Below are 14,264 nucleotides of genomic sequence, written 5' to 3' on the forward strand. Positions count from 1 at the left end.
CAGCAGAGTTTCAGCATTTGTTTTAGATCTCCTGTGATTTATTTTCTCTTCAGGCATGGAGCATCACATACGTCAGCTGGCTGACATTTGTTTTCCTCATCTGGTCTTGCATGCTGTGGATGGTGAGGGACCGGAGGCGTTACGCCATGCTGTCCTCTCCTTTCATGGTGGCCTACGGCAACCTGCTGATAGTTCTGCAGTACATATTCACTTTTGAGAGCATGACAGGAGACCCAGAGTTTTTCCCGTGAAGACAAACCTTTCCACTCGCTTTCATCCAAGGTTTGGGAGACAAAGAATTTTTTGAATTCGACATTGCCCTGTCTACTATGAATACATGCAATCATTTAAACTGACCTTTAGATTGAGGGACAACCTGCGATCTGAAAACACAGATGTTATTTAATAATGCAGGAGATGTACTCTGTATGCAACTAATGGAATAAACCGTTAAAATGTTTCTCTCTAATAGTCAATTAATTGAATAGAGGGCAGTCACAAATTTACTCCTGGAGGAGAAGGTCATGTTTGCAGTGTTTTGACATGTTTTAAAATGGCTCAAATACCTAATTGTGTTTTGAAAAAGATTGTATATGCCAGTCAGTCGCCACAAACATGCAGTGGTGTGTTCATTAACACTCAAACAGTTTTATTAAACAGTGCATGTGACAGGATGCAGTTACATTTTTATATACAATATCAAATGAATCCAATACCAGTTTGAAAACTCAATTCTGATTTATTGTATCTCTTGATGTTGCTTTTTACCATCTATTTTGTACTCTCAGCAAAAAAAATGCAAATTATGTATTGTTATTCTTTTCTTTCTTGCCAGTCATCAGTTTGACAAAACATTTTATTCATTTTGTGTAGGTTCTGTGTCTGCTGAGCTTCTGGCTGCTGCTGAGACAAACACTTACAGAGAGACAGGAAAAACAAAAAGAAAACAGTGCTGGTCTCTCTGATGTTCATGTGGAGGATCAGAAGAAGAAGGGTAAGACCTGGGCCCCTATTATATTTATATGGTACTAGAATAATATATGACCATATCATAGGTACAGCATAAGCTACTACAGTAACACCGTTTTAGCTTTGCCTGAGTTTGTTCACATTGCACACATTATACTCTCAAATTTATTATCACAATGAGGTAAAATGCTCAAGCTGTTCTGCAGTATGATCCCAATTTTTACCTTCCCTGTTTTTGAAGGCTAAAGGTCAGACAAGACTTATCGGTATTTCTTTCAAAACCATTCAGTATCATTCATATTCTACCAGGGAGTCTACACATTTTTGACCTTCCCTATGTTCCAAAACAAATCAAAATGTCTGAAAAGTTAAATTTTTTATTGAGATATACAGGCACTATTTTGTGGAGGTCAAATTTGCAAACTGTTCACTGTGCACCATTTTGTTACTTTTAAAAACTTTGCAAACATTTTACTTTCACCCATCTGTTTAGCAATTATAAGGAATATATAAATATTTAACAAGGTTTATATAAACAGATAATGAATGACAGTATAGTAAAACATAGTTGTAATAATGTCTTAATAGGAGAAGTTATAATTATTGACTAACTGCACATTAACAAACACTTGAAAATGTCCTTGTATTTGTTTACTGTACAACTACGTTATAGTGTTATAAACCATCTATTAAATGTTTATCTACTACTTTGCAAATGGGGTGGATCAAAGTCAGGCAAATCCTTAAAGAAAAATGACTTTAAAAATAATGTAACTATACTGCTATCCATTCGTAGTTAAAATGAAAGTAATTTTTTCATCTCTTGTTCTCAGTTTTTTAAAAAGGTCTATCACACCTTCAGATTCCTACTGTACTTCACCTGCGGAGGTTTTTTAATTTACGTTATGTGTGTATATGTAGTGTATGTTAGTTAGAAACGTCTGTTGAATGATCAACTCATAGTTCGCTGAAAGGTTTTTGTCAGTTAGCACAGCAATTTCTGTTTTGCTGATGTGTTTTATAGAGGAAGAGGACTCTGAGGATGGAGGGGAGCAGGACATCATGCAGGTTCTGGGCAACATGGTCATAGCTCTGCTAGTCAAATACTGGATCTACATCTGTGGTGGCATGTTCTTCATCGTCAGCTTTGAGGGAACCATTGTCATGTACAAGATCATCTACATGATGATGTTCCTCTCCTGTGTGGCGCTCTACCAGGTAACAAAACAAACTGGTGATTCTAAGTGCCTTGCACGCACATATAACCACATATTTCCAATTTTCTCTTAAATTTCCCCTCATTTATCTCCAATGTTAAAAAAAACAAAAACTTTGCACATCCTTTACATATATTCTGGATCTGTCTTTTCTGATACAGACACCACCACACTTCTAGTAGGTCATACGTGATGATTGAGAGGGGATTACTTTTTGACATTGTTTTTTAAGGAAAGCACTGCACGTTATTTCTTTAAAGGGCTGTTTACTAAGTGGTTCTGCATGTGTGTAATCCAAACTTAGCATATAAGTAGAACACTTTCAAGTTTACAAATTGAATTTCCCAAAGACAGAAGGTGCTGACAATTTCAGTATGGCATAAGAGTCGTGTACAGCAGGCTCATAATCCACAGTGTATTCTCGACTGTTTATAACCAGAAGTGAAAACAGAGCACTCACTATATATTGCTATGTCCTCTGTGCACTCAGAGAATTCATAACCCCTAAAACACAATTATCACAAGTATTCTTATCTAGGTCCACTATGAGTGGTGGCGAAGGTTCCTGAAGTACTTCTGGATGTCTGTCGTGATATACACCATGCTGGTCCTCATACTGGTCTACACCTTCCAGTTTACTCGCTGGTCTAATTTCTGGTCAAAGAAGTTAGGAATGGATGAAAAAGGGTGAGCTTCCCTTAATTACTTACACAAATGCTAATATTTTATGGTAATAAAAATGTGCTGCTACATATGTTGATGAAATTTCAGAGAGTTAAAAATACTAGTTGCTCCGACGCACCAGGTTTACTGATAATGTTTCAAGCCTCTCTCATGTTCTCAAATGTAAATAAGAGAAGATAGAGTTTTTTATTGTCTTGAAATCAGACATTTATGAGGCCTGCCTGAGGATAGTATTGTCAAAGACAGCCTTAAGTGTTGGAATCTTGTCTCGTAGAAGAGGAGCAACACATTTTGGTTGACACCGAAGACCTTCACCCTACGAAGAAAGTGTAGCCACTGTTGGACCATAGTGCAGCCATATCTGCCTGAACACTCCATGTCAGTTTGTCGGGTACGCCCAAGTATTTATAAGAGTTGACTTGGGTTATGGTGTTGTCACGGATAACCACTGGTGAGTGATCTCTGATGGATTTGGGGTCAAATACCATCTCCCCTGGTTTCTTGACATTAAGGATGAGGAAATGTCTGTCGCACAACTGGACAAAGTTTTGGATCTCTGTTTTATACAAAACAACAGGCACGCCGCACACACTTGTTTGGGCTTGCGGGCCGGCCAAAAAGTAGTATTGTAGTTATATTTTGAGTGGATGGTGAGCGTGAGACGCCGAAATGGATGCCAATACGATTTTGAATGAAAAGTTTACTTTTTAAAAGTTGCAAAATGGTTCCATTGACAAGACCAAAGCGATCTGTGCGTTTTGTTGTTGAACTGAGCTATTATCGCAGCACGTCCGGCATTAAAATAAGAAAAAATAATGGGACATAAAGAAATCAAGGGACATTTAGAATAGATAAATTTTTTTTGATTAATTGCAATTAATTGCGAGTTAACTATGACATTAATGCAATTAATTGTGATTAAATAATAACATTTGACAGCACTACATATAATTGTAACATTACATTGTACTTTCATTAGTGTACAGGGTGCAAGTACTGATGGTCAAGGGTTCAGACAAGGTCTGTTCACCCTGACCTGCTGGGTATGGTAAGTGAGGAATGAGTGGTACCATGCAGTGATGAAGGGGTAAACATTCATCAGCTGGAGTGTATTCAGGAGAACTTAAGGCTGTAGGGTGTTAAAGGCTGACCTGAGAGCTACAAACAACAGTCCAGCATAGACCCTAGGATTCTTCAGGTGTTTAGTCTTTAGGTGCACTATGCTGTTGGTAGCATCATCAGTGCCTCTTTTGTGGGTGTATGCAAACTGGAAGGGATCTAGTTCTGGGCCTACATTCATCTGTAGTTTGCTCACCATGAGCTTCTCCATACACTTCCTCACAACAGAGGTTTGAGCAATAGGTCTAAAATCATTATTCTCCAGTGGACAGGGTTACTTATGATGAAATGATGAAAAGAGTTTGATGGCTTGAAACATTTATCATTAAACATTTTCAGCATATTGTTTTTAACAGGTAAAAATATGACGTTATACAGTAAAAAAACAACATGGAAAAGGTTTTATCACATGCAAACTCAATAAAAAAGAATACATAAATATGTGAGTATCTTCAGTTTTAACAACATTTTGGTGGGATGAGATTGATTAAAAAAGTAAGGTGATAATTCATTTTTCAAGTTGCTTTCAAGTGCCTAATATCAGATAACCTGCATTTAATATTGTTAAATGCATTAGCCTTTGGTTGTAAACAAGGTATTGTTGAAGGAAGTGTGTGATAGTTTGTTATACTACACAAAAACATAATTGTATACCATCCCGCATTGACAGAATAGCTTTTGATTCCTATTTAATTTTTACTTATTCCAAGAATTATGACTTTACATGGTCTTCTTTTTTCTTTTCTTTTGTCTTTTTTATCTTTTCTTTTCTTTTTTACTAAATTGTAAACATTTACACTTGAGAGATTCCTCACTCACCTCAAAAAAAAACGTAAGCTCAAGTCTCATGTTTTTCCTTTTATTCGTCTTTGTTTCATCTATGCAGCTTGGAGGACCTGGGCCTGAATAAGTTTGAAGTCTCCGTGCTGTTCACCAGGATTTTCATTCCCACTTCCTTCTTGCTGGTGTGTATACTCCATCTGCACTATTTCCACGACCGCTTCCTCCAGCTCACCGACCTCCAGGCTGTAGTGGCCAAAGAGGAGAGCACTATCTACAGGTAAGACACATTATGTTTTTTTTTGTGGTCCAAACCATTATTGAAAAGGGGATTTTTGTGCTTTTGTATCTACTTTCTTTAATTCCATATAGCTCAATTACAAACAAGCTGAGTATTTTGAACATGATGCCCCAACAGAGATGTTGTTTATGGACAACCTGACCTCGCTTTTTCTTTGCTTAGCAAGATTTATCTACAAACTTTAGTGTTAAAAATCCTGAGCAATGGGCATTTCAACTTCACCTTTAACAGTGACCTTATGCTGCACAAGCAAGTTTATCTGAAAAGTCATTCAATGAATTCATCAAATATTTTTAGAAGAGTCTTTTATGATCCTGTAAATACTTTTTTAAAACGGCAGTAAGAGTTGTCCGACACCTTTCTGGAATTTTCAAAGATCAAAAAATGAAATCTTTCATTTGTATAAAATCTCTGATCACAATAGGGCCCCTGGGTAGCTTACTGGTCATTTCCCCTCTCTCTCCCCTTTCATGTCTTCAGCTGCCCTCTATAAATAAAGGCCTAAAAATGCCCACACAAAAAAAAACACATGCAATCAGACACCACTGCATCTTTTAGGAAAACAGTGGCTTCCCTCTGTGTCACGAATGTAATAATACAATAGAAGCACAAAGTAAATCACTACATGATTCCACTAAGAGTTGACAAAAATAATACTGAAGAAATCCCATCAGTCAAAAATAATAACTGACAATGTATACATGTTAACAGTCTATAGCTGAGCATGAGGTCAAAACATTCTTCATTAAAGATTGGTTTCGAATTCAGCAAGTTACAACACCTTTTCATCTCAAACTGTGGATAATTGCACTTACAAAGCCTGTTAAACACCCAATATAACCACTGTTTTTATTGCACATCTGTCATTGTATGCCTTTAAGTGCACACCGTGTAATAGCATTCACATTTTCATAGTCTGTGGTGTGGAGTGTTTAACTTTACGGTCGTATTGTGGTGGATTTTTCATTGTTTTGCTGTCGCTTGCTTAGCTTGTCTCTGCTGCTCTGCTTCTCTCTGTGACCTGCTGCCATTTCTCCTCTGCCACCCTTTTTACACAGCCATGCTAAAGTCAATGGCCGTGTCTATCTGATCATGGATAGGTGGGTATCTGCTCACTTTCTGTGGCATCCATCACCATCCCAGTCCACCTCTGAGTCTTCACTCCCTCTTCCTGTTGCAAGAAGTCCTTTACCCCACACTGGCTTGTCCCTGTTACCCAGTTTTTGCCAATGATAATACATTGATGATCTTCTGAAATATCTTACCCCAGGAGTTTAGGTATTTGACTGACATGAATGGTGTTCATTTTCAGGATTTGTACGTTCTTATTTTGCCTGTAGCCTACTCTTTTTGGGTTCTCTATTACCTTTTTGGATCTTTAGCCCCCCCTCCAAATCAAGCCCAGCCTTTTCCCCAACAAAACCTTTCTACTCCTCTCCAAGAGTTTCACAAACTGTCAAACAAGCATGTTTGAATCTGAACAAAGTGTTCTTCCTTTCCAGTATCTTGCCACACACCTACTTCTTTGCACTGAAACCCCAGAAAATTAACCCCTTCCTAAAAAACTCTCCTACCCCAAACCACAGGAGCCTTTGGGCCAGTTTTCCTGCATTTTAATAAAACTACATGCATATGGTGATTTTGAGTGTCAGTTTCAGCCTGCCTTTGTCAGTTTCTCTCCTCAACGTTCATCTTGACTTCTGTGTAACTTTATTGTTCTGAGCAGCATCAAGCAAAACATTACCACTCAGCAGAGCAAGTAAGTATGATCCCTAGATAACAAAATGCTTGCCTTGGTATGCGGCCGGTTCATGCAAGCCAAACCCAACCTTTGACCTTGCTCCATTGCCTGAGAAGAGTTTAAAGGGTTAATGCCTCCCTTCAGATGCTACCATTATTCTGCTGCTAGAAGACATATCCCTCACACACCAAAAGCAAACAACATATTGTTTTTAAAGAATGCAGAAGGAATGTGCAATGCTTATTGATTGCAATGCCTGATAAAACGCTGGTCTGCCGTTCAATTAGCAGACATAGAGCTTGCATCAGTGCATTTTGACAATCACCTGGACCATGTGTATGAGTGTGAGTTGTATTTATATACTTATGAGGACAGAATGCCTTCAAAAATGTAGGAATGTGAGAGCGTCAGATATAATAAATTATATCTATATAATTTAAATTATATACTGTATGTGGAATTTGTTTTTTGTCATGAAATATCTGTTCAGACAAGATTATAAAGACAAGATTCAGATTGCTTTCTAGTAAGGTTAAAGTTAGGGTTACTTTAGTGGAAAGACATACAGTATGTTTTAAGTCAGATTGATAAAGGAGTAGGACACATTTTCACATGGTGACTACTATGAACTGCAACGTCCCTGGTTAAGTCAGTCTGGGGATCTTTGTTACTTAGGTTCTTCCCACTGTCTTTAAAAAAGGCTTAAAAAGCTCATCTTAACTTATAAACTTAAACGTTGGAAGTGTCAGACGTTAATAAACTCATTTTAACAGTTCAGGTCCTAAGATTGTGTCTAATATGATCAAAGACTCCAGAATAGCTACTTAATGGACCTGGGGGGGTGATATTGTTGTCAACTGTTACTTAATAGTTCAAAAAAATGCTCCTAAAAATAACATCTAGCTGGTAAAAAAAAAATCAAAAAGTAATTCAAGGTCCTCGTAAGCATAGATATACCAGATGTGTGTGAGTCTGTATGCATAGGACTGTTTGTAATAACTTCTTCACATGTCTTCAGACTGGTGCACCAGGATGGCAGCCTAGCAGACCTCACCATACTCAGTGCCAGCTCGGTGGAGGCAACGCTGTCCAGAGAGGAACAGGAGCCACAGGGAGAGTGGGAGACGGAGAAGGAGAAGGAGCAGGACCTGGTGGTGGTGATGTATGACACTGACATGACTGGTGAGAAGCCCAGGAGCTTTTCCGACCCGCGGCAGTCCAGCACAGAGGAGAGCCACCACTGCAGTGCGAGGACAGAGCCAGAGCCAAGCACCGAGCAGAGCTCAGGTACTGAGCAGATGCAACACAGCAGGTCTACAAACTTCAACAAGACACTCAATCACGTCTGGGCTGCAACTAACTATTATTTTTATTATCAATTAATGTGGTCCGAATTTCTTGATTAATCAGTTGACAGTCTATTAAAAATCTGCTTCCAAGAGACCAATCTCTAATTCTGAGTAGGCAAGACATCCATTTGATACCAACTGTAATGTAAACTTGTATTTACGACAAAGAGTGGTATTTAAATCTACAGTATTCGACTATATTATGAACTTAACTTACTAATCTTTTCTCCACTTCAGTTGATCTGAAGGCTGTGTGGCTGATCATGTTGCAGACTTGTACTTGAGCATCTCACGTGTTTATTCCAATGTTTATTAAAGCTTACCTCACTGCCAGCCATGTTTACTCCTCTTACTGTGTTTACAACTGAGGTGCACATGAGCTGTCATGTAGTGGCTACAGTCATAAGTGTAGAGACCTTTTCTCTTAGATCTCTCTCAGCCTGTCTCCTCAGAAGACATTTGCTGGATACAATCTTTACAGGCCAAAGCTCTCTTAGAGAAGCTTAGTCTGCTGTCCTAGAAGTATCTGCTGCACTACACTCTCAACAGGCAGCCATTAATCATCCCTAGTTAAAGCTGTAAAAAAATCTGTTGTATTGCAGATTTTGGGGTTTAGTAAGATTTATCTTCAGTTTTCTGTTCTGACACAGAGTGTAGCTCAAGTGCTCACTTTCACCCATTACATTGTCCTGTTAAAGCCAACTTACGCTGCACCAATAGTATATTACGCAGACGGTCACCCTGGTCTTAAATTAAAATGTTTATATCCACAAAAAATAAAATGGGTAGTAAAACACAAGCCTGCATGGCCTCTCAGTTTATAATGAGCTGCAAGCTAGTTTAGCTATATGCCCTCAGAGTTTTCTAATCCAAACAATGAGGCCTCTATTAGAACCTGAGATTATATGGCTTTTGTAAAAGCATTAACCCACCACCAAACCGTGGCTGGAGGTTTTATATCCTTTGTGAGAATATAAAACTAAATATTAAGTCTTCATTCTCAGGTAATTAAATCAACACTTTGGAATTTGCTTGTTAATACAGATTTTAGGCGTGTTTTTATACATCTTGAGATGCTGCATATGGGAAAACGATTACATTAACAAACATTTTACAATTTCAGAATACGTGTAAAACATATGTTTAGCTGTTATGTTGACCCCACAAAAAGGATAAACGTATTAAAATTCCTCTTTACGTCACTAAAATGCAGATTGTCACACAGTTCACCTCATTTGAACCTTCACATATAACACTTTAGCAAAATGCCAGCAGGGAAATTATTTTGTTTAAAAGAGATACTACTGAGATAATGCAGACATACTGCTGTTTTTAAGAGATGACACCTGGAAACTCTTTTTGCACGCCTACAGTCTTGCTTTTTTCCGTTTAAATGCATCTGTTTTTTTATTTTCTTTTTCAGATCTGAAGAATAAATGGCACCTGGTGGTTGACCGTCTGACTGTGCTCTTCCTCAAGTTCCTGGAGTATTTTCATAAACTACAGCTGTTCATCTGGTGGTTACTGGAGATCCACATCATCAAGATTGTGTCCTGCTACATTGTTATGGTCTCTGTCAAGAGGTAAGAATGCTTGAGATTCCACTGAAGAAAAAGAGAGAATAACAAGAATATTTAATTAAATATTGTAACAATTGCTCCAGTCATTTAGTCAACAATTAATGATACCAATGAAGTCAGATGAGAAAGGCTTGGTTCAGAGTTTTCACAAAATGGAATGTAACAGATTCACAGCACACACACTCACTTTCTCTCACTTACTTAAAAAAAAAAACAGAAAGACTAAACTTTAAGTGTAAGTTTACAGTTTTAACTACTGTGTTTCCATTGTGCTACTCGTAAAATGGGAAACTTAACATAACAAATCCAAATTTTTATGTGTATTATTTGTACGTAGCTTAGTAGTTGCTTATTTCGTTTTTTTGGCACATTCTATATGTAGTTACCGCATTTAAACATTAAATGAAGTTATTTTTTTATGATTCATAGATGTTTAAAGTGGATTTCTTGAGTGTTTCACATCACCTGGTTAACATGGTCTCTACACTGCCAAGAGTTTTTCAGTTTTTTGTAGCATGTAAAATAAATGAGGTATACATAAATGACAATCTTCTATAACTAAGCACATTTAATAAAGATATACAGACATTTAATTCAGATACTGAATGAAATAAGTTGATCTCTTGCAACACTGAGCCAACTCAGACAATCTTGAAATAAACCAGGATTGTCTATTTACACTACAGTCTAGCCAGATAGTAGTGTGGGGTTATTTAGATGAACTTGTAATAGCTGTCACAGTTTCTTAATGGAAACCAAAGTCTTGATCTGCATTTTCTTGCTCCCCCTCTTAGTGGTTTTGCCTAAAACTCACTTTAATAGATGTAGATTTATGTAATGTAATAATATTTTCTTTATGGTTCTTGACCTCAAGCTGTGTGTGTGCGCGCTTATCCTTTTTTGATTTGCCTCACATTATTCCTTACTTTTTTTTTTTTTTTTTTTTTTTACCTCTAACCTTCAACCAATATTGTACTGTAGTAGGAGAATAATAAAGAAAAAGAGAATGTTAGTGGAAAAATGATTTATTGGAGTGTTTTTTGATGTCATCATTACCTGTATTATATCTCCTGTGCAGGTGTCTTTGTTCAACTATGTGTTCCTGGCATCCTGGGCCTTTGCGCTGCCCTACAGCCAGTATCGTCCCCTTGCTTCCAGTGTTTGTGCTGTCTGGATGTGTGTAGTTATCGTATGCAAAATGTTATACCAGCTGAAGTCTATAGACCCCACTACCTACTCCAAGAAATGCAATGGTGAATATGATATGTGCTTTTTGACCTTGTTGTATATATCTAGATACTGCTCAACATCATCCTTACTATTCTTGATTGCGCTAATAATCCATTTTTTATTACATTTATGCAATTATATTTTTCTGTCCACAGACAGGAAACTACTCAGAGGGGCAGAGGACTGAGCTGGGCAAGTCTCTGCTGTATAATGATTCAGTGGATCCAGCCATTTGGGTTGGCCTGAACAAGTCTCCTGACCTGCTGGGCTACCTCAGGGTGAGGAGTGGAAACATTTGTTAACTGATACTTTGCAGAATATACACAATATCAACACAATAATGAAAGAACAATTTATGAGTACTTTTTTCCATACTTCTTTGAACTTAGATTGAAGACAATGCAGCGTTTGCTGTTCATTTTGGGTTGGATTTTTCTGTTGTTTCTGTGTTGTTGGTGTTTCTGTTAAACTCAAAAATCAATACAAAATAAATTTTAAAATCGGTTCCTAAGTCGTTAACTTTAAATAGACTTAATGTTTTTTAAAACCAAATATCAGAAAAGGTGACAAAAATGACAAAAAATACTTTAAAAGTACAGTTAATAACCAATCAGTTATTTAAAAGCAAATATTTTCAAAATATAAATACATAATTAAAGAAATTCTCTCTGTCATCTGTGCAGAACAACCTGTTGATAATGGCTCTGTTAGCATTTGAGGTGACCATCTACCGTCATCAGGAATACTTTAGACTGAGAAACAAACTGTCGCCTCCGGCTGCCAGGATTATCTTCCATGATATCACACGGCAGCATCTAGACATTGGCATCATCAGCTTCATCAAATACTTCATCAACTACTTCTTCTACAAGTTTGGACTTGAGGTACATGTAGAAACAAGTTAAAAGAGCTAAAATACATGTTTTATCTGAAAAACTCCACTTCATATTTATAGTCCTCGTGTGTTTCCCTCAGACTTGCCTGCTGTTGGGGGTCAATGTTATCGGGCAGCGCATGGACTTCTACGCCATGCTTCACGCCTTTGCCCTAATTGCAGTCATGTATAGACGCAGGAGGAAAGCCATCGCTGAGATCTGGCCCAAGTACTGCTTCTTCCTGGCCTGCATGCTGACTTTCCAGTACTTTGTCTGCATCGGGATCCCACCTGCAGCCTGTAAAGGTTTGTGTTAGAGACTCGGCCAGATTGTACTTACTGATGATGATTTCTAGAATTTATTTTTTTACAGTCAATTGAGTAATCATTTAATGTATAAACTGTCATTTTATTTGTATTCTTCAACCAGTAGTCCCAAACACACAGAATTTAATTTATAATGACATAAATAACCGAAAAAAACAAAAAATCTTTGCATTGAGAAACTGACAAAAACTAATGTTTGGTATTTAATAGATTATCCAAAGTGTTGTCAGTTAATTTTATGTCTGTTAACTATTGTCAGTCCTGTCCTTTTTAAAGTGTAATTTTAATGTTTTTTTTTATACATATATATCTGATGATAATGATGCATGTTTTCATTTCAGACTATCCCTGGAGGTCTCCCACCTCTACTACAGACTCCAATGTGATCAAGTGGCTCTATGTTCCAGATTTCCTGACTCAACCCAACTCATTTTTCCTCATTTGTATGTTTTCCAATTTGTAGATAAGTAGTAGTTAGGATGAGTGTCATTATAGTTTCTGGTATTAGTATTAGCAAGCATTTTGGTTACCATAAGTTAGATTTCTACTCTCCTCTCTCCTTTCCAGATGACTTCATGTTGCTGCTTTGTGCCTCTCTCCAGAGGCAGGTCTTTGATGATGAGAACAAGGCAGCAGTCCGCCTCATGGCTGGTGACAACGTGGAGATCTGCCGAGACCTTGACGCAGCCTCTTTCAGTGTCCACAACCCCGTCCCCGACTTTATCCACTGCAGGTACAGCTGTTCATACTAATTATTATTATGGTAATACATTTTACACAAAAGCAGAAATTGAAGTGTGATTTCCTTTTTTTCTTTTTCTTTTTTAATGCCTATAAGGCTACATGGATACAGTATATGACAATGGATCCCAGGCTTGTATTTCAGCACTTAAATGAGCTTTTACAGTAGATTTACTTGAAACAGACGTAATCATTTTGTTGCCATTGAAGCTTGACAGAACTGTTATTAACATGAACAACAACAAGACACAGAAATAAATAGGAAGAGAAGTAGCCGGCTTAATTGATGCTTAATGATGTTAGATGCCTACAATTAAGTCAAAAATTGTATTTTATATTGGTTACATCCCACAATTAGAAGAAGAAGTTTGGATTTAGTCATGAAGACGTGTGATGTCTATGCAGAGTTAAAGCTTTGTTTTTTGTTTACATTTTTTAGGGGTACAACTTTAAAGTGTTACCATTGTTGTGACTTAGTCCTACCAATGCAGAAATGTCTGTGTTGGTCTATTGTTTAATTGATATCACACTGGTGTGAAATTATGATGCAGCATAGGGAATTACATTTTTTATGTAACATCACTGTTGGTAGATTTTAAAGACTTGCTAGATGCTAAAGCTAGTTTAAATCTGTAATGCTATTATAATGGTCTCACAAATTACAAAAACAACTATCTTAACGTTCTATCTTTTTCTAGATTCAGTGTGATTGGCAAGCCTCAGGCAAAACATGTTTGATTTTGGTCTTACGTCATCTAAAAAAACAGTTTTTAATGAAATGAGGGATTGCTTTAAGTCGTGTACCTACAGAGAATTGTAATTTGATCTGTGGCTCCCCTCTGCTTTACAGTTTCAGATATTTGTTTAGCTTTTTCCCCAAGTGGCCATAAATCAGTTTTGCTAGTTTTGCTAAATTTGCTTTTAAATCAATAAGTGCGACAGGAGTCACAGACTCCAATTGTGAACCAGGGTGCCGCTATTGTGTAAGTAACCAAGTAGAGCTTTAAACTCACTGATGTGCTAAAAGGCAGTAGAGCAGGCTGGTAACAGATGGTTGCAGATGTCTGACTGGTAGAAAAGGCATCATTCTCTCCAACCACTAAGGTACAATTGAGTAAGGCGCTTGCTGCATACTCCAGCCTCTACAGTTGAGCTGCTCCAGCAGCTAAGTAGAAAACTGTTGTTGTACTTGACTGCTAACTGTGTAACTGTAGGAATCTTAAGTGGTGTGGTGCTGGATAAGAACATTCTGGCGCCGCAAATCCCTTATCCTAGATAAATAAAGGTAAGACAAATGACAGTAGCTTAGTGAGAGATGTAATTGAATACCCACTAATCAGAATTCTGGCTGT

The 14,264-nt window shown here is 37.4% G+C and overlaps 1 protein-coding gene across 1 annotated transcript; it reads left to right on the forward strand.

Annotated features, from left to right (window-relative positions):
- Positions 1-258: 258 nt before the first annotated feature.
- LOC116674605 (piezo-type mechanosensitive ion channel component 2) lies at positions 259-12,958 on the forward strand. The gene is made up of 13 exons (XM_032506989.1): positions 259-282; positions 874-994; positions 1,994-2,187; positions 2,725-2,873; positions 4,876-5,049; positions 7,830-8,098; positions 9,584-9,735; positions 10,819-10,899; positions 11,126-11,248; positions 11,654-11,854; positions 11,946-12,150; positions 12,513-12,614; positions 12,739-12,958. Exons 3-13 carry the CDS (start codon positions 2,032-2,034, stop codon positions 12,921-12,923), a joined length of 1,797 nt encoding a protein of 598 aa, XP_032362880.1. The 5' UTR covers positions 259-282; positions 874-994; positions 1,994-2,031; the 3' UTR covers positions 12,924-12,958.
- The last annotated feature ends 1,306 nt before the right edge of the window (positions 12,959-14,264 follow it).

The sequence above is a fragment of the Etheostoma spectabile genome, unplaced genomic scaffold, assembly GCF_008692095.1.
Source record: "Etheostoma spectabile isolate EspeVRDwgs_2016 unplaced genomic scaffold, UIUC_Espe_1.0 scaffold00000853, whole genome shotgun sequence".
NCBI classification, from domain to species: domain Eukaryota; kingdom Metazoa; phylum Chordata; class Actinopteri; order Perciformes; family Percidae; genus Etheostoma; species Etheostoma spectabile.